General features: G+C 36.7%; 1 protein-coding gene across 1 annotated transcript in view; it reads left to right on the forward strand.

The window, feature by feature from the left end:
* The window catches only part of USH2A (usherin), a 654,133-nt gene that overhangs the window by 392,940 nt on the left and 241,606 nt on the right, over positions 1–19,587 (forward strand). Inside the window, exons 38-39 of the mRNA XM_075997053.1 lie at positions 12,197–12,347; positions 13,119–13,261. Coding sequence (XP_075853168.1) covers positions 12,197–12,347; positions 13,119–13,261 — 294 coding nt within the window. The remainder of the gene's footprint in view (positions 1–12,196; positions 12,348–13,118; positions 13,262–19,587) is intronic.

Genomic DNA, 19,587 nt, shown 5'->3' on the forward strand with positions numbered 1-19,587 from the left:
TAGGAATCTACAGGAGACATTAGGTGAATCAGGATACTTAGAGTTTGATTTTACTTTTTTAAGGGGAGAGGGTTGCTAATAAAAAAAAAACCTAGAACAATAGGTTTATGTGTGCTTATAAATGATGATATAAGACCATCATGCCAATGTTGTTAAGGTTTACTGTTAGTTTTAGTATCAAGTTTTATTTTCCTTATTTGGTGGAAGTATTGTAAGTGGTTATTTTTAGAAATCAGAAAAATTAATGGCTTTTCTGACATCCTCTTATTTTATAAAGCTGTAAATTATTTTATTAAATGAGAGTCCATTTTAGACAAATTTTATTCCAATAAAATGCAAACTTTTTGGGAAAACTGTAAGAACTTTCAGAAAAACTGTTTGACTGGTAACTCATTGTATTTGTTTTTTTGTTTGTTTTGCCTTGGATTCCATGAATCTCACCAAAAAGTCTGGTGCTTGATGACAATAGCCAACCTTAATCTAGATTTTTGAGGTACAATTCTCTGATATTTTCCCTTCATTTTTTAGCTGTATTTTCTTGTGTTTTATTTTAAGTGTTTTTAATTTTAGGAATTAGGCAGGTTAAAAATTGTAAAGTACATCTATAAATTTTACCCCTTTTTTTCTGGTACTTTAATGACATGAAGGTTGATTCTTTTTATTTTCTTTTTTTTTAATTTCAGCATATTATGAGGGTACAGATGTTAAGGTTGCATATATTGTCCATGCCCCTTCTCTCCCCTCGAGTCAGAGCTTCAAGTGTGACCATCCCCCAAATGTTGTGCATCTCACTCATTATGTTTGTATATACCCATCCCCTCCCCACCTGCCTTCCACCAGATAAATGTTATTCCTATATGTCCACTTAGGTGTTGATCCGTTAATACCAATTTGCAGGTGAGTACATGTGGTGCTTGTTTTTGCATACTTGAGATACTTCACTTAGTAGAATGGGTTCCAGTTCTATCCATGAAAATACAAGAGGTGCTATATCAGCATTATTATGTTGAGCATTTTTTCATGTTTGTTGGCCATTATTCTGTTTTTTGAAAAGTTTCTGTTCGTGTCCTTTGCCCACTTTTTAATAGTTGTTTGATTTTTTCTTGCTAGTTTTCCTGACTTCTAAATAGATTCTAGTTAGCCCTTTATTGGATCTGTAGCATGTGAAAAATTTCCCCCATTCTGTAGGTTGTCTGTTTGCTCTCATGATAGTTTCTTTGGCTGTGCAGATAGTTTCTTTGGCTTAGTTTGATCAGGTCCCATTTATTTATTTTTGTTACTGTGATTACCTTTGGGGTTGTCTTAATAAATTCTTTGCCTAGGCCAATGTCTAAAAGAGTATTTCCAACATTTTCCTACAGAATTCTAATAGTTTCATACCTTAGGATTAAGTCTGTTACCCAGTGTGAGTTGATTTTTGTGAGAGGTGAAAGGTGTGGATCCTGTTTCAGTCTTCTACATGTGGCTATCCAGTTTTCCCAGCACCATTTATTGAATAAGGATTCTTTTCCCCAGTGTATGTTTTTGTTTGCTTTGTTGAAGATTAGATGGCTATATGAGGATGGTTTTATATCTGGGTTCTCAGTTCTGTTCCACTGGTCAATGTCCCTATTCTTGTGCCAATCCCAAGATAATTTAATTACTATCGCCTTGTAGTATAGTTTGAAATCTTGCAAAATGATACCTCCCATTTTATTTTTATTGCCTAGAATTGTTTTTGCTATATGGAGTCTTCTCTGGTACCATACGAAGCATAAAATTATTTTTTTCTGTGTGTGTGAAAAATGATGTTGCTGTTTTCATAGGGATTGCATTGAATCTATAGATCACTTTGAATAGTATAGACTTTTTAACAATGTTGCTTCTGCCAACCCACGAGCATGGTATGAATTTCCATCTGTTTACATCCTCTGCTATTTCCTTCCTCAGTGTTTCATAGTTCTCCCTGTAGAGGTATTTTGCCTCCTTAGTTAGGTATATTCTTAGGTACTTTATTTTCTTTGTTGCTATTGTAAAGGGTATTGAGTCTTTGATTGGTTCTCAATTTGACTGTTATTTGCATGTAGGAATGCCTCTGATTTGTGTGTATTGATTTTGTATCCTAAGACTTTACTAAATTCATTTATCAATTTCAGGAGTCTCTTGGTTGAATCTTTGGGATTTTCTAAATATAATGTCATATCATCAGCAAAGAGTGAGAGTTTGATCTCTTCTGCCCCCATTTGGATGCCTTTAATTCCACTTTCATGTCTGATTGCATAGCCAGGACTTCCAGCACTATGTTGAATAGAAGTGGAGATAGTGGGCAACCTTGCTTGGTTCCAGTTCTAAGTGAGAATGCTTTTAATTTTTCCCCATTTAGTATGATGATGGCTGTGGCTCTGTCATACATGGCTTGTATCATTTTTAGGTAAGCCCCTTCTATGCCTATTTTTTTAAGTGTTCTTATCATAAAAGGGTGTTGAATTTTGTCAAATTCTTTTTCTGCATCTATTGAAAGGATCATATAGTCTTTGTTTTTGCTTCTGTTTATGTGGTGAATTACATTTATAGATTTGTGTATGTTGAACTATCCCTGCATCCCTAGGATGAAGCCCACTTGGTCATGATGGATTATTTCTTGATAAGCACCTGGATTCAGTTAGCAAGGATTTTGTTGAGAATTTTTGCATCTATATTCATAAGCAATATTGGTCTGTAGTTTTCTTTCTTTGTTGCACCCTTTCCTGGTTTTGGTATCAAAGTGATGTTGGCTTTATAAAATGAATTGGGTAGGATTCCTTCCATCTCAATGTTGTGGAATAATTTCTGCAGGGTAGGCACCAGATCTTCTTTGTAGGTGTGCTATAATTTGCGTGTGAAACCATCTGGTCTGGGACTTTTCTTTTTAGGAAGGTTTTTAATTGCTGTTTGTATTTCGGCACTTGATATTGGTCTGTTCAGGAATTCTATTTCTTCCTGGTTGAGCCTAGGGAGGCTGTGTGTTTCTGCAAATCTGTCCATTTCCTCCTCATTTTCCAGTGTGTGTGCATAAAAGTTTTTGTGATATTCATAGATTATATTTTGTATCTCTGTGGCATCCTCAACACCATGGTAAAAATTGTATATATGTTTGCAATATGTTTTGGAACCTGATATGTTCATGGTTTATTGTAAGTGTCTTGAGGATAAAGACTGTATAGTAGGATTTTTTATTTCTTTCTGTCATTTTCTGTTACCTGGGCTAGAGTGTGAAGGTGTCATCATAGCTCAATTCAAACTCTTAGGCTCAAGTGATTCTCCTGCCTATTAGCCTGCTGAGCAGCCACGTACCACCATGCCTGGCTAATTTTTTCTATATTTAGTTGTTTGGCTAATTACTTTCTATTTATAGGAAAGACAGGGTCTAGCTCTTGCTTAGGCTAGTCTCGAACACCTAGCCTCAAGCAATCCTCCTGCCTAGGCCTCCCAGAGTGCTAGGATTATAGGCATGAGCCACCATGCCCAGCCTGAACTATGATTTTGAAAACAAAAGGGACATGTATGAAACTATAGGTTGCTATTTACTAATGATTGACTATAGACATGTTGCTTAGCCTTTTCTAACCTCAGTTTTCACATCTGTAAAATGGGGACATTGAAAGAAATTAATGATAAAATAAATGTATTATAAAACAATATTTCAGATTTAATTTAATATTGCCTCCAAGCAATTAATCTCATTTGTGTTGAAAAAAGTTATTCATTTTCCTTATAATTTTTTTGTAAATAGAAAATATGGTCTGGATCCTAACAATTGTTGGGGTCATAGGAGAAATAATTCTTTCTGAAGAGATTTCCTCCTGCCGGCTCATCCATCAATCTGTTTTGTCCTTCCTCCATCTATCCAAAAATTTTATAGGACATCTCTCATATACAAAGCACTGTGTTGGACACTATGATATCTCTTTAATTACCTTGCTCCTTCAATATTCCGTTAAGACTATTTATACATTGCAAAATAATTGATCTGGTATTTTACCTAAATGACAAATTTGAATCAGCTACATAGCCAATCTAAATAAACTTGATGAACTCTAATATTAAGCAGACCTAAATTAAGATACCCAGTAAGATTTCAGCTGCATCACTTGCAAAGCAAAGTCAGTGTCTCTGTGTTGTGCTCTGGTCAAAGTGCACAAGCAGTGATTAGGTATAAAGAAAGGACATATTTTTAAAAGGACATTATCAAACTGGAACACATCTGAATCAGTTAGCAAGGCTAGATAACAGCTGAGAAATCATTTACATGAATACTAGTTGGAGGGAGAAAAAATGTTTAACCTGAAATGAAGAAATTTAGCAGAGAGGAGGATAAATGCTTAAAAATACCTGAAGTTCTATCCCATGGATGGTAGCAGAGGCTTGTTTGCAGAGATTAGTGGTAAGGTCCTAAAGAGTACAGAGCTGTTAGCATGACCAACCACATACACTCATTGCTGAAGATAGTTCCAATTTACGCTTGCTGCAGCACACTTAATTCCTGTTAGTTATTCAGAGTACTCCATTTCACTCTCACAAGTTCTCAGTGTGAACAAAAAATTAAATTTACCCTAAATTTTTTAGAAGTGATACAGTTTTTATTTCTAGATCAGAAAGTGCTTTCCAATAACAAGAACTATCCAATAATGTGGATAGTTCTGGGCTGGTGTGTGGCAGGCAGTGTCATCAACCGAAGCAACTTGCAAAACAAATATTTTCCTATCACTGGTAATGAATAAGCAGAGGTCTGAGGGTCACCTGTTTGGAATGTTTTAGGCCAGCATGCCTTATTTGGTTGAAGTACAAAGTTGGTGACTTTTAAGCTATCTGTCTTCTGATTTTAAGATACTGTTGTTTTATTTTCAGATCTTCTACAAAGATCAAATCCATGGCATACCTATGGGTAATACAATTTTAAAAATATATTTTAAAATTTAAAATATTTATTTAAAATAAATATTATTTAAAATAAAATATATTTTAAAATCTCGGTGTGTTATATACACACAATGGAATATTATTCAGTCATAAAAAGAATAAAATTATATCATTTGTAGCAAGATGGATGGAACTAGAGGACATTATGTTAAGCGAAATAAGCCAGGTACAGACAGACACTCATGTATGGGAGCAGAAAAAGTGGATCTCATGAAGACAGGGAGCAGAACAGAGATAGTAGAGGCTGAGAAGGGGGTGGGTAATGAAGAAAGGTTAGTTAATGGACACAATATCCAGTTAGATAGAAGAAATACATTCTAGCGTTTAACAGCAAAGTAGGGTGACCATAGTTAACAACAATTTATTATGCATTTCAAAATAGCTATAAAACAAGATTCAAAATGTTCCCAACACTAAGAAATGGTAAATATTTTAGATGATGGATATCTTAATTACCCTGATTTGATCATTACATGCTGTACTCATGTATCAAAATCTCACATATACCCCACAATATGTGCAATTATTATGTATCAATAAAAAAGAAATAGCAGATGCCCTTATTATGTAGATCTATAAATAAATAAATAAATACCTTCATACATACATAAAATGCATTTCTCTTACTAACCTGAAGACTTCTTCATTTTGCATTTCATTGAATTTCTATGGATGTTCACTAACTCCTGAGAACTGGCAAACACACACACCAGTAGTTCTATGTGTAGTTCCCTATGGAATGATAAAAAGATAGTCCCCACTGTGATAAAGAAATAAGAACAGGGAAGTACTGTTTAAGAATATGACTTGGACAGAAAATAAATTCAACCTTTATTGAAACATATCTATTTAATGTTGCAAATGAGTTGCCTTTATATTTATTTAATATATTTTAATATTTATTCTATATTATAAATCACTTCCTATAGCAGGCTGTTCCATGATGTAGCATTAAGAGCACCCTGTCTTTGAACTTAAAACAGTCCTCATTTGAATCCTCATTCTGCCAGTAACCAGTTTTGTGATTTGAGATAAAATATTTAACTTCTCTGAGCTTCAGCTTCTTTATCTATGCTACAAAGAGATAACACCACAATTTTGGAATGTAATTCGGAGGATTAGGCATAATTATGTTAAAGAACATGACACGTAGTATGCTTTCAAAAAGTTAGCTCTTATGAGAGACTGTTTTGTGAACATTAAATCTGTTTGAACCTGCTTGGTCCTATTTATTGCTGCTCTGTTTGTGTATCCTTGTGCTCAAGGTTGACTGTCCATTTGTTAGCACATCTGCATATTCCTCATAATTAATATCTTTTTAAATGACATATGGTTTAGTGACTGGAAATTGAGTCTTGCCTTCTGTTTTCAATTTGTTCATGACTCAATGACTCAATATATGTGTCTGAACTTTAATTTTCCATTCTGTAAACTAGAGTTTAAAATCCTTGCTGATATGTAGCTATTTCAGAAAATGATGAAAAAAAAATGTGAAATCCAAGGATTTTGAATATGTGCCAGGCTATTCAGTGATACAGGAAGGATGCATATAGATAGAAGGTCATGGTTTCTCCTGTGTTAACAGAGAAACCTAAATGAGGATGCCAAAATGTAAACTCTGAAGTGAGGGGGTCGTTTGGGGCAGGCTGGAGTCAGAGTCCAAGTGGACCCAGTAAGATGCATCACATCTGAATGGAATAAGCACATAAGCACGGGAGAATTGGGGGGAGCCCTGGGCACTGACATGAGGCTGAGAACATGATTAACCGGGATGCACAATCTGATAGTGCCCCCAAGGCAGTGCCTCTGCAAACCAGGGTCTTCTGAAAGGCAAGGCCCAGGGCACCCCATAAGTGAGTTTCTAGCTTCTGAATCCCCCAGACCCCTTATGCCTCATGTATGCTGTGTACATTTTCTTGTGTCATAGCTGTTTGAAGCAGGTCTTATCTGTCTATTAAAGCAGATGATCTTATAACCCTTTCTACATGTTCTTCCCTTTCCCCACCCCCAGCAAGAACCTTGTGCAGAAATGGCAGTCAATATCTTTTATTACAGAAATTAATTTAATACAAAATATTATAGGCTTCGTTGATATTTTAATGTAGCATTTTATTCCACTATTTGGAAACTCACACACATACAGGCAAAGACCACACCACAATAGTAACACATTGGCGGGATGTCCTGAGAAGTAAATTGGTGCATATGGGAAGCACAGTGAATGCATTGTCTCCCCTAAAACTTTCTTCTTCTTGTCCCCATAGCCTTGGAGTCACCAGCTCCATGGGGGAAAAAAGCCTCTATTTTTGCATTTTAGAGCTTACCCCAGGAGTTTTATAAATCTGTAGGGAGCAAAGTTTTGGAGTATGTGTACATTTTTTTGTGTTTTGTTTTTATTTGTTTTTTGAGATAGAGAAGAGTCCACAATGTACATCATTTAAAAGTTTAATAAAATCTTCCATTCAAAAGATTATACCATATAGGGTAGTCTAATCTGTGATTTAATTTATTGCACAATGTTTTGTATTAATTTTGCCTTCAAAAGCAGGTTAAATTTGAAATTTTATTTTGAAAATAACCTCTCTTCCTTTGAATTTATAGATTGGGGTAGCTGCTTTATCCAGTTGCCGTGTAGAATTAGTATTTACTGGACAAGATGTGTTGATTCAGGAGGTTGTCTGTGGAGTGTTTGCCCCGTGAGGGTCGTATTAAACTTGAGAGAAGCTTTTTTGAGCAACATAGCATCTTGGAGACAATATATCAAGCTGATAGATACAGGGCTCTTCTGTTAAGAAGCCAGAGGTGGAATTATGGCTGGCTCCCAGTTATTGCTTTGGTGCTAAGGAGCCTCTAAGGAGTAGATCTAGGATAAAAGGGGTTAAACAGAGGGGAAAGGAAGGTTTCCAGAACTCAGTGTTACTGAAAGCATACAGTGTGGTTATATATAAATAATTTAAGATGATCGCTCTTTTTGGAAATATTTTGCAATTTTATGTAATCAAGTGTCACCAGTTTAACAGAGCATATTGTTGTGGTATCCCTCAGAAGAGAACCTATGCTACTTTATTATTATTATTATTATGGAGCCTCCTTTTGGGCACTCCTCTGTTCTTTCTTAATAGTGCAGTAGTGTAGTTTTTAACACATGAAGGGATTTCTGTGTACATATTAAAGACTCTGATTTTTTTCATGTTCACTTTGAACTCGTTTTCATTGAGAATTTGGATTGTCAATGATGTTATAGTCCTTGATGTAGAAAGATTAGACAAAAAATTATCAATGAGGGATATGGTTTTATAAACATATAAAACCATTACCTTATAAAACCATATACCTGACATGCAATTTGTGCTTTATTTTTTATCCGTGGTTTTGCAGTGTTTTTCTGTATTTGCACTTATTATAAATTAATTAAAGGATATATATCAAATAAGAAATCATCATTGTTAAAACTATTTGTATTCCCACAAAAAGTATCCATTAAAAAGTATTTAGCAATGACGGTCCTTCAAACCAAAGATTGGGAGTTAAGTTATTGGGTAGTTGGCCAGGCACAGCAATCTTATTTTGTTTCCTAGTCACGAAACACTTGTACTAATTGAGAGAACGATTTCATACCATTTCCTCTCTCTCCAAGTACTCAGTTCACCCTCATGCTGTGACACTGAGCTGATGTCTTTGCTTTCATTTTGCTCATTGAGAGACTGGGCATCATCAAAAGAGATCTTTGCTATTTTCCTGCCATCCAATCTACTCACTTCCCCGCATCTCCATCACTGCATTCACTTCTGCACAATGGGAGGACTGTCCCAGCTTTGCAACAGCCAGTGTTCTGGCTCTCAATTAATTCACATGTGCATGGGCTTTCCTCTCTCTCCCCACATGAGGCTTTTGCTCTGGCAATTGTTCTTTTTTCTGCATTATCATTTTCTGTAATTTCTACTGGATCCTTCCATTAAGCATGTATATATGCTGCAACATCTCCCAGTATTTAGAAAACTTTCCTTTGACCCCATGAGCTTCTCTAGCTGTGGCCCCTTTTCCTACACCCCTTTAGAATAAGTGACCTCAAAGGAGTTGTCTAAGCTCACTGTATTGACGTATTTATTGTCCTCTCCTTGTTTTCTCTGCGTTCTCTAATCAGACCACAATGCCTACCCCTGCACTACATCTTCTAACAAGGTCGCCAAACACCTCTGCTTGGCCAAATGCAAAGTCTAACTCCCATCTTCTTCTTCTGTAAACTCTCAGCACATTTGACAAAGTTGATCAGTCCTTCCTTTTCCATATGCTTTCTTTACTTGGCTTCCATATGCACCTTCTCTTAGTTTTTCCCCTAACCGCACTCAAAACTCCTTCTCAGTCTCCTTTGCAGTAGAGGTCTCCTCCTGACCTCAAAATGATGGTGGATTCCAGGGTTCAGTTCTCAGACCTTTTCTAAACTCACTTTGTCTACACTCACTTCCTAGTTTCCTTCAAGCTTCAGCCTTTAAAGATCATGTATACATCAGCCCCTGACTCCTACGCAACCTCATATCTACAGCTTCTTCTTTGCTGTCTCCACTAGAGATGTGTTATATGCCTCTAATATGTGACATGGATGAAACAGATCCCCTCCACAACCTCTTCTTCCCTTAGTGCTTCTCTTCTCAGTGATGACGCCACCATTCACTGGGGTGTTTGGGCTGAAAGCACTGGCCTTGTCTTTGACTCCCTTATAATCTATAAGCAGTGCACTCCACACGCAACTGGGCAGCACAGCATGCACCGCCTCCGCTACCATCACCCACACCTGAGCTCCTGTCTTTTTCTGCCTGGATTACTGCAATAGATAACCGCCCTATTTCCACTCTTGCCCCCGTCCCCATTAGCACAGAGTAGTCTCTATAATTTTACAACCAGATAGTGGCATTTCCTTTTTTTAAAGCCATACAATGGCTCCAGCCCCATTTAGAATGAAATCTAAAGACCTTACTGAGACTTTCAGGGCCCCTCAAGATGTGGACCCTGCCTCTCCCTCCCCCCAACCTCTTGGCCTTTCCATCTCCTCCTTGTGCCATCTGGCTCAGCCACACTGGCCTTTCGACTGACCCTTAAACACAGCTAAGCTTTTTCCTCCCCCGCTGCCTTTGCAGGTACTGCTGTCTCTGGCGGGACTGCTCTTCCTCCTGACAATCTCACGGCTACTTCCTCAAGCCATTGGGGTCCCTGCTCAACTGTCACTAAATGACATGTCCTGCCCATAATCTTCCTATCTAGTCCCAATGGTTACCTAATCACTGAAATGGCACATTTCTTTTCACCTTCTTTCTCGCCCTGCTTTATTTTTCTCCAGAGCACCACGGCCATCTGGAATCATTTTAGATACTATATCTGTTTGTTTATATCCCACTCCTTTCGCTTAAATATAAGCCACATAGGGGCAGGGGGCAGTGTCTACGCAGTGCTGTTCTCCCTGCACGTGAAGAACACTGATTAGCACAGAGTGGAGCCTCAATAAATGTTTGTTGAACAAATAAATGAATTATTGATGAATTCAAAACGCCTACAACAGGTTAATGAAACATGTAATCTAATCCTTCCATTCTTATCGCTAGTCCTTCATTAGCCTCATTATACACAGGCAGGTTCTTCTGAATAGGAGAGTACACAAAACCCATGCACTACACAAGGTGAGGTATGAGAGAAGGCTGCAGATGGACCCAGATAGTTTATTTGTTTTCATTATTTTGATCACTCCCCCTTCTTCACCAATAGCTTCTAGTAGTCCGTGGTCATTAGGAACTTATATTAGAATACTCAAAATGTTCTTAACAAATTATGTTATAGTAGCAGTTAAATAATATTAAAGGAAGTTCAGATCAGTCCAATATAATAATAATAATATCAATAATAGTTAACAACGAATAATTATCAGAAGACCTCTGATCTTCACAACAATCTACAAGGGGAAAATATTGTTCCTACTGTAACACATTAACTTCCCTGTGAGTTGTAGTTAACTCACACTACTTTTAAGCCAGGGCCTCGCAAAGTATATGTAAGTCATGTCTCTTCACCTTGGGAGCCATGTGAACTATTTTTTCAAGTTGCATATAACTCACACACAGAAAACAATAAAAAAATAAGTTTTCCATTAAATTAGAAAGGATTGTTTTTGAAGTTTTTATTCTATAAATATTTTCATTATAAAACACCATGGCCCCGAGGAAAAATTTGTTTTCAATTGTGGCAGTCAATGTATTAAAGGCCAGAAAATATAGACTCAGAGTCATCAACTGATTTATCCTAAAGCCACAGAATTTTGCTTAACTTGTTTTTGAGTTTCTGACTAGCTTTGGAACAGATGATTATATGATAGGTCCATTCAAGTTATACCTATTAGAAAAATTAATTAAATAGCCAGAGTCATCTTGTCCTTTTTTTTTTTTTTTTTTTTAGTAAGAGTAGCTTCAGTTTTACTCACCTATTAGGCCTTCTAGATCTAGATCCATTCAGGTAAGTTTCCCTAGTAGACCGTATCAAGCAGGTGTGCTGAATTCAGGGCAGATTTGCCAGAAATTCAACTAGACTAGAAAAACCAACATCCATCCTCCAACTTCCAGTATCATGGCATAAAGGCAGGGGCAGTATGAGAAGGACTAATTGACTGTATAAAACACATGGAAAAAAAGCTTAGTTTTTATATTTTCATAGGTGAGCATTAAGGCTGGAATATGCTATTTTCAGCCACTCACGTTGACTTATCAATACAGAAAAACATGATTTTAGCAAACTTCTCTTCCTCCAAAAGAAACGAAAGAGAAGCCAACTGCGTTCCCGTATAGGGATGTGATGCAGGTGGCAATGAGGGACACAGGTGGGAAGAATATGAGATCTGGACTGCTTCCGTGTACAGTCGCCTGGCCTGTTGAGCAAAGAGTTAAATTAAAAAGGTACTTTAATATTTGCTTCGCTAAATTCCCTCCATGTTTTCGATTAGGTAAACAGAAGTACAGGTGGGAATGTGCTGCATGTTCATTTGTCTTGCTGTTTGGGGGGCCGGCGTTTAAGACTGAGACACTAATGTAATTGTGTTGAAATGAACAATAAGGAAGTACAGTAGTTCAGGAATGAAAATGTTAAATTAAATGGACCATGTTTAACATTGTTGTTGATCCCGAGGAACAGTTTTTCCAGTATATGGAGCATTTCGATTCCACCCAGCATATGTTCTCCACAGTTTTCTCTGCTCTAATTCATCTGTGTTTTTCGACAGCTCCAGATGGCGTGCTGCCTCCCAGGCTTTCATCTGCCACTCCAACCAGTCTTCAGGTTGTCTGGTCTACACCAGCTCGTAACAACGCTCCCGGCTCTCCCAGATACCAACTCCAGATGAGGCCTGGCCACTCCACCCACGAGTTTCTAGAGTGAGCTCTCCACTTTGTCCATCCTCCTGTCTTGTCAGCTGGGTGATACAATGTAGACAAGAAAATTTTTGAAGAACAGGTCAATTCTTATTTGTAACAAGTGTAGGTTACCCTACGAAAGTTCAAAAAAAAAAAAATCTGACAAGCAAGCAAACAACCTAGAGGATAATTATTTCCTTTGTAAAAATATCTATATTTCATTTACGTGGCATTTAAAGTAAGATTTCTTCACAGTCAACTTTTCATGAGCACGTGTATTACACAAAGCAAGGACATACCTGCAACTAACAAAATGTTGTCTGAACTGTGGCTAGAAAATTATACCTATTCCTCAAATTCCTCAAATACCTATTCCTCAAGCAAACAACCTAGAGGATAATTATTTCCTTTGTAAAAATATCTATATTTCATTTATTTGGCATTTAAAGTAAGATTTCTTCACAGTAAACTTTTCACGAGCACGTGTATTACACAAAGCAAGGACATACCTGCAACTAACAAAATGTTGTCTGAACTGTGGCTAGAAAATTATAATACCTATTCCTCAAATCTACATGGCAATCGGTCTCAATACTGCTAGAATTCACCTCTCCTATAAACACAAGATTATAAACCCTCAGCCAAAGGGCTATTTATTTTCAAAGAGAGACCATTTGACAGCACAACATTGCATGTTGACATTCGCTGAAAATTTTTTACTGTAAGATTTTACTTTTTTGTTATTTCTTTGAATTTCTGAAACTTCCTAATTCACATTTCTTTCCCTTATAGGTTATTTTCCAATCCTTCTGCATCGTTAAGCTATGAAGTGAGAGATCTCCAACCATACACGGAGTATATGTTTCGGTTGGTTGCCTCCAATGGATTTGGCAGTGCACATAGTACTTGGATTCCATTCATGACCGCAGAGGACAGTAAGTGGTCTGAACAGTACACAGCCAAATGTCTTCTACATTAGGGAGTTTTAAATGTCTTCAATTTTTCCAAAGCAAACAAATGAGCCTCCCCTATTTTCTTGTCCTTTAGTGACAATAATCTTTTTCAGGGCAAGAGACGGGGGCTAGGGTCATCAGTCTCTCTAGAAAGAAGAAAAAAAAAAAATGTAGACTTGGAGGGTTAGGCCCACAGACAGGAAGAAGTAAGTCACCATAAATTATGGTATGGCCCCATTCTGTCCACCAGGGTACGTCTGGGTGCCCTGTAAGAGAAACGTCATCGTCTGCTCTATGACCAAATGTTCTCTGTTTTAGAGGATTTCTGACAGGCAGAAGAAAATGAAATATGGACCTTACTTCATGAGGATGCTTACAGCATTCATATACTTGTTCCTGGAAATAGATTCTGTGGTACTTTTACTTGTAACCAAAAGATAGCCTCCAGGATGGAGAAATATATTCTGATAACAGTAATTCTGCATGAATCACAAAGGGTGGATTGGGACACCCATATTCAACCACTAAAGAGAATTGTCTAGTTTTTAATGAAAAGTTATGCCTGCACATATAATAGCTAGAGTATATTTGATAAATAAATATATACTTATAATATTTGGTTTTATACAAATCACCCCTTCTCAAAGCATATATATAAAAGTATAGATTTTTTTTCAGAAAAGTTGGAAATTAAATCAAGCTACACAGAGTGAATGAGGACACTGTATCTTTGAACAATGAGGCTTTTAGAGTTAATCTTGTCAAGTCTTTTAATCATGGGCTTCTTAGGCGAGGTTGCTCTGTTGGCCAGTTGCCATTCTGGCTCTCTATCCAGCGAGAACCTGAGTGACTTTCAAAAGGCTAGATGTTATTATAATACACAGATACGGCAATGGGAACAGTATCAGTTGTATATTAAATAGATCGTTTTATTTCTATAATGCCTATAATTGCGTCGTTTTAGTGAGGTTAAGACATCAAATGAAAATCAGAATAATTTACCTTCTTTAAAGTTTATTTTAAAAAAAACATCCATTATGAGCAACGATACATAGTACTTAATTCGTTTCTCCCAGTTCAGAATTACTCCCTGGAGCAAGTTAGGTACTTGGCAAGGGCATGTCAGTGTTTTTGGTCTCAAGGGTATCATTTGGTAAATTACCAGCGCAGTACGGTAAACGGCACCCAAGGCCCCGGAAGCATTAATGCACCGCCTTTAGGAGGAACATTACAGACACTCCAGGGAATCTGACACCACGGCCACCAGTTGTCTTCAGATTTATGAACTGGAGAGCTCGCACTCAAAATAGATTTTTGAAGAAATAATTTTTTTAAAAAATAACGGAAGACAGATTTCTAATCTTCTTAGATATAGCAGTATGCTTGATGATACCCCATAAAGATTAACTAAAAATAATTATTCAACCCACTGCAGAGGTGATGACTCAATAGAATGCCGGGTTAAAACAAGGGGAGAGGGTTTCCTTTTCTTTGGCACCACCAATATCTTTTCCCCCAGAAAAAGGGCAATGCTCAAATTTCCTCAGTGGTAATCTGCCCACAATTCTTAATGAATGGAGGCCACGACCTCCTATCTATAGGCAGGAAAGTAGCACATAAATAAAGTCCCAAACATTTCAAAATACCAGTTTGCACAGCATCCTTTGTTGAGCAAACTTACCTCCCATCTCCTCTTACTAGAAAACAAGTCTTAGAGACCGTATATGGTTAGCGTCCTCTCCTGCTATCTTTGTGATTTTTAGGGCCTGGGTTTGAAGTGAGTGGTGTTAGCCCATCATTTTCCTTAAGTAAGAACTAGTAACACTGTATTTATATAGCAGGTATTGACTCGGAAAACCCAGCCATGATTTTTCTGTAAATCCTTTCCCTGAGATGGGTGAACTCTCCCTTCCTCTGCTTTGTGTGTGTGGCGTGAAGTCATACATACAGCAGAGAGCAGCAAGCTGGCCATTTGCCCCTCCAGGTCATGCTACTGGTATATACTCACCCCTGAGATGCAGTGACAGTGTTCTCTATATTTGGGATGTCATTGGAGATGGATGCCATCTCTGAAAGGCTGTGCAATTGAGTTGACAAAGACTGACTGATTGGCATTGGGCACAAGCAGTTTTTCTGTCAAGGCTACAAAGCATTGCTTATAAAACCACCCATGCTGACAGATCCATGCCAGAATCGCACTTCATACTTGATCCTGACCAGCACCTCACGCTCAACAAAGTGCAATTTTCAATGTGGAAATTTCACATATCGTCTTACAGAATAAAACAGAGAAGTCACCTCATGCCCACATTTAAATTTCATACCATCAACAGGCACCTCTCTGCATCAGCCAGGGCCTCAAAACTTCCCTGTGCCAAAATGGGTCACCGATGGCAATATTTTTAGTGTGATATTTCAAGACAGTGATTTTCATCAAGCCTGTGACAGAGTTGAAACCAGAAAGAGAAACCTAGGCAGGAAATGAGCTATAGCCAGAGAAGCAAATGCATGGGTGCAAAGAGAAGTTCTCATGAACAGAGAAAAGGGATGTGAGGAATTTTAATAGATTTTTTTTTTCAAATAATTTGTCATGTACATCGGTGTGCCACCAATATCCAGTTCCATGCATTTTTAAAAATCTGGTGTACTGATGCCAAATAATAATAATGCACATTTCCTATGAATATTTTAAATCCTGTTAAACGTGTGTTAATAAAAGATGTTTGTTCCAGCCAGCTTGGTCAGTGTAGTGTTCGACTATTTGCAACCAGATAAATATAAACAACATGATTTCTTTTAATGTGCTGCTGGCAGTCCGAGCACCTGGCAAGTCTGCAGCTTGCAAAAATGCACTAAGATTGAGTTAGACTTGGGAGCATGTGATTAATAAAACGAAGACACTTGTCTAGGAGCTAAAAATTTTGATATCTTTAAACCAGAAATAACCATCAGTCCTGATTATATTATTGTTCCCTCACTCTCTTGTATGTTTGCAATTGTTTTCTGTATGGTATATACATGAAGAAATTTTAGTTGGCAGGGAAGGGCAAGTTTTTTCAAATTTCAGCTTAAATGTGGATATACTCTTTTGCCTACTAAAATCCAACCTTGTGTAAAATATGAGATAACCTACTTTTCCTTAAAAATATGGATTCTCTAGGCCAATATAAAATCAGATAACTTCTTTTTCTCAAGGTTTTCCAGTAAGAAGATGGAACTATGAAATATCTGGTTATTTCGGTCCTCTTAATGACAAACACACATGGTATACATAAGCAATTAGATCAATTAATAACATTGAAATAGTTTTCTAAAACTCACTCCTCTGCCTCCAAAAAAAACCCCCCAAAACCTGAATTTACTCTAGATTAAACTATTTAGTTGTCTTGTATTTTTAAAAATTTGATCATTTCCTAAATTTGTAGTTTAAAATTCCACATTTATATTTTTAATCATTCATATAAGAGGCATTATTAAATAAAATCTGTGGAAATCGAATAGCTTATTCAGTAAGTTTACTTACACAATTTTTTTGTGCGTTCATTATTTTGCTAACAGACTGTGAGTTTTGACTAGAATTTGATGGAAAGATATATCTTATTACCTACATAGTGAGGCTTTAAGTACAGTTATGGGCTACATAAAGAAGTTTTGATCAATGACAGATCAGATATGCCAACAGTATCCCATAAGATAATAGCATATTCTTACTGTACCTTTTCTACATTTGGATATGTTTAGATACATGAATACCAATGTGTTACAACAACAATATTCAGTATAGTAACATGCTATATAGACTTGTAGCCTAGAACCAATAGGCTATACAGCTAGGTGTGTATAAGTATACTCTATGATGTTCATATGACAAAATTGCCTAATTGTGCGTTTCTTAGTACATATTTCTGTTGTTAAGTACCACTAACATTTTGTATTTACTTGTTGCATTAGATTGTGTTACTTTTTCCACATTTATAATTGCTCCGTGAACAGAGGATGGGGCGATGAGGACAATTATCCTAGTATCTGGGTCCCACTTTACTTTTCCCCTTAGCAGCCATCATTCATCTTTCAGATACTCCTACCAGTTTACCAAGGAACCAAAGTTTTTCCATGTCTGGCAGGAGGCACACATAGTAAAACCATAGTTATAGTATACAGAGCAAGCCTGTAGGAAAGGCATGCCCCCCAACATGGGGTGTCAGGAAAGCCTACCCAGAGGAGAATACCAGGAGAGGAGATAGGAAATGATTTATATTTGGAGTTCACTTTAATATTAAATTTCAGATGTACTTCATCACCATTGGTCCGGGAGAAGGTGAAAAAGCCAACTGCTATAGCAGGTGCCCACTAACACATGAGACATGGAGAGAGACTTTCAGGGTGATCTGTCAGTGGTTCCAGCCTCACAGTATGCAACAAGAAGAGTGAGGATGAGAGGCAAATGGAAGAGAGGAAAATCCCGAAAGTGATCCTTATTCTTTGCCTTGGTCAGAGGCAGGCTGCTGGCTGTCCCTTTGATTCAGCATTGGCTTCCCTGGCTAGGTTAAGGAATGTTCTAATTAGAAAGTCCTTTGCTAGCCCAAACCATGTGCTATTGAAAATGAAGGGATGGAATATATGGAAAGAAAATTCCAAAAGGGAAAAAAAAATTTTGTTCTTATTCTCACAACCTATAATAAGAATAAAACACTCTGAGTCCATGTAATAAAAGGAAAAGGAAAAATGTGGTCTGAAATTCAATAAATTGATCAAGATAATTCTAGAGTAGGATTTTCCAAGTCATTTAATAAGTGCATGTGTGCCCTCAAGAATATTGAAATTTTAAAACTAATATCTCAGGGCAAACATCCTTTTATGATCGGTGCATTTTAGAATTTAAAGTTTCAACTTGGATTCATAAGAGAGTTCTATGAAAGAGAAAATAGGAATATTTTTAAATGAGCACAGACCATATTTACATGAATAGATTTTATTTTATTTTATGAAGTAATATGAGTTATGTGTATCATAGTGCTACATGGTTATTTTGCTTTCTCCATTGCAAATATCTTTCCCAATTGCTTTAAATATTAATTTCTGAATGCTGACATGTTTATCTTTTCCAACAGTGATGCAGGTGTCTGTTTTACACATAACAGAGGACCTATGATCAAAAGTAACATATATAACCTGCCGATTTTGAGAGCAAACTGGCTCTGCATATGTGTCACAACATACTTTGCTTTCCATTGCATAGATTTTCTCCCAAATTCTTGAATTTTCAGAATTAACAAAAGCAGATATTTAGGTTATTTTTATATTGTAAGATTAAAAGGAACTTATTCAAGCTAAAAGTGACCAACCCTTGAAAAATGGATTGATTAATGAAGAATTCAGCCTACCTTTCCTTAAATTTCCTTGTTGAGCTCTTGAATTTCCTCTGGGCACATAGAGTACCCTGCTCTTCCAAATGTGGAGTGTAGTAATTTCTGTGTTTCTTACATCTTTCAGCTAAAATGTGAAGGCGAAAGTAATAAGAAATCAAGCCTTTTCTAGCTTTTCCTATGTTTAGTTTAAGAAATTAATTAAAAAAAACTTTTATCACAGCTGCCTTATTATTGCTTCAATTTTATTGAGTGCCTATTATGTGCAAGTCACTTTGATAGGAATTGCAAATCTATTCTCTCATATCTAGAAATGTTACCTGCTGGCCATGTACTAAACATTTTAGAAAACTATTTTCATTTTTTAGCTTCGAAAAAATTAAATTGTCAATATTTGAAAAATCTCAGTGGACCGTGCAAGATTATCCTATAATAATTGCCACACATTGGTATTTAATGGAATGCTATGAGCTTATTCATAGTTTTAAGAGTCTCAAATCTTAAATTCTTACAGAGTTTAAGTACCTGAAAACAGCTAGCTATCAACGAAAAAGTTGCGTGCATACCATAATAATTTTCTATGGCATTTTATATAACACCTGCCAATAAAAGAACATTCTGTAATTCTAAAACAATACATATATTCTTTTGATCATGTTTTCTTACTTATTTTGAAAACATCCCTGAAACCCTCATTTTCCAATATTGATGAAAGAAATACAAAGTACAGGAAAGCCTGCTCAGGATTTGGAAGCGCTTCTCAGAGGTCAGGCAGGGGCCTGTTTTATAAACTCTGCTTACAAACAGAGTCGACCAGCCGTATTTGGAAAAATTCAGATTAAGTCTTGTGTAAATATAAGGGGTAAATGTGACAACTTTTAGATTTTTTAGGACTTATTTTCTGCCTTCATGAATTCTCACATCAACACATTTTATTTTCTG

This window comes from Microcebus murinus, chromosome 23, assembly GCF_040939455.1.
Source record: "Microcebus murinus isolate Inina chromosome 23, M.murinus_Inina_mat1.0, whole genome shotgun sequence".
NCBI lineage: Eukaryota > Metazoa > Chordata > Mammalia > Primates > Cheirogaleidae > Microcebus > Microcebus murinus.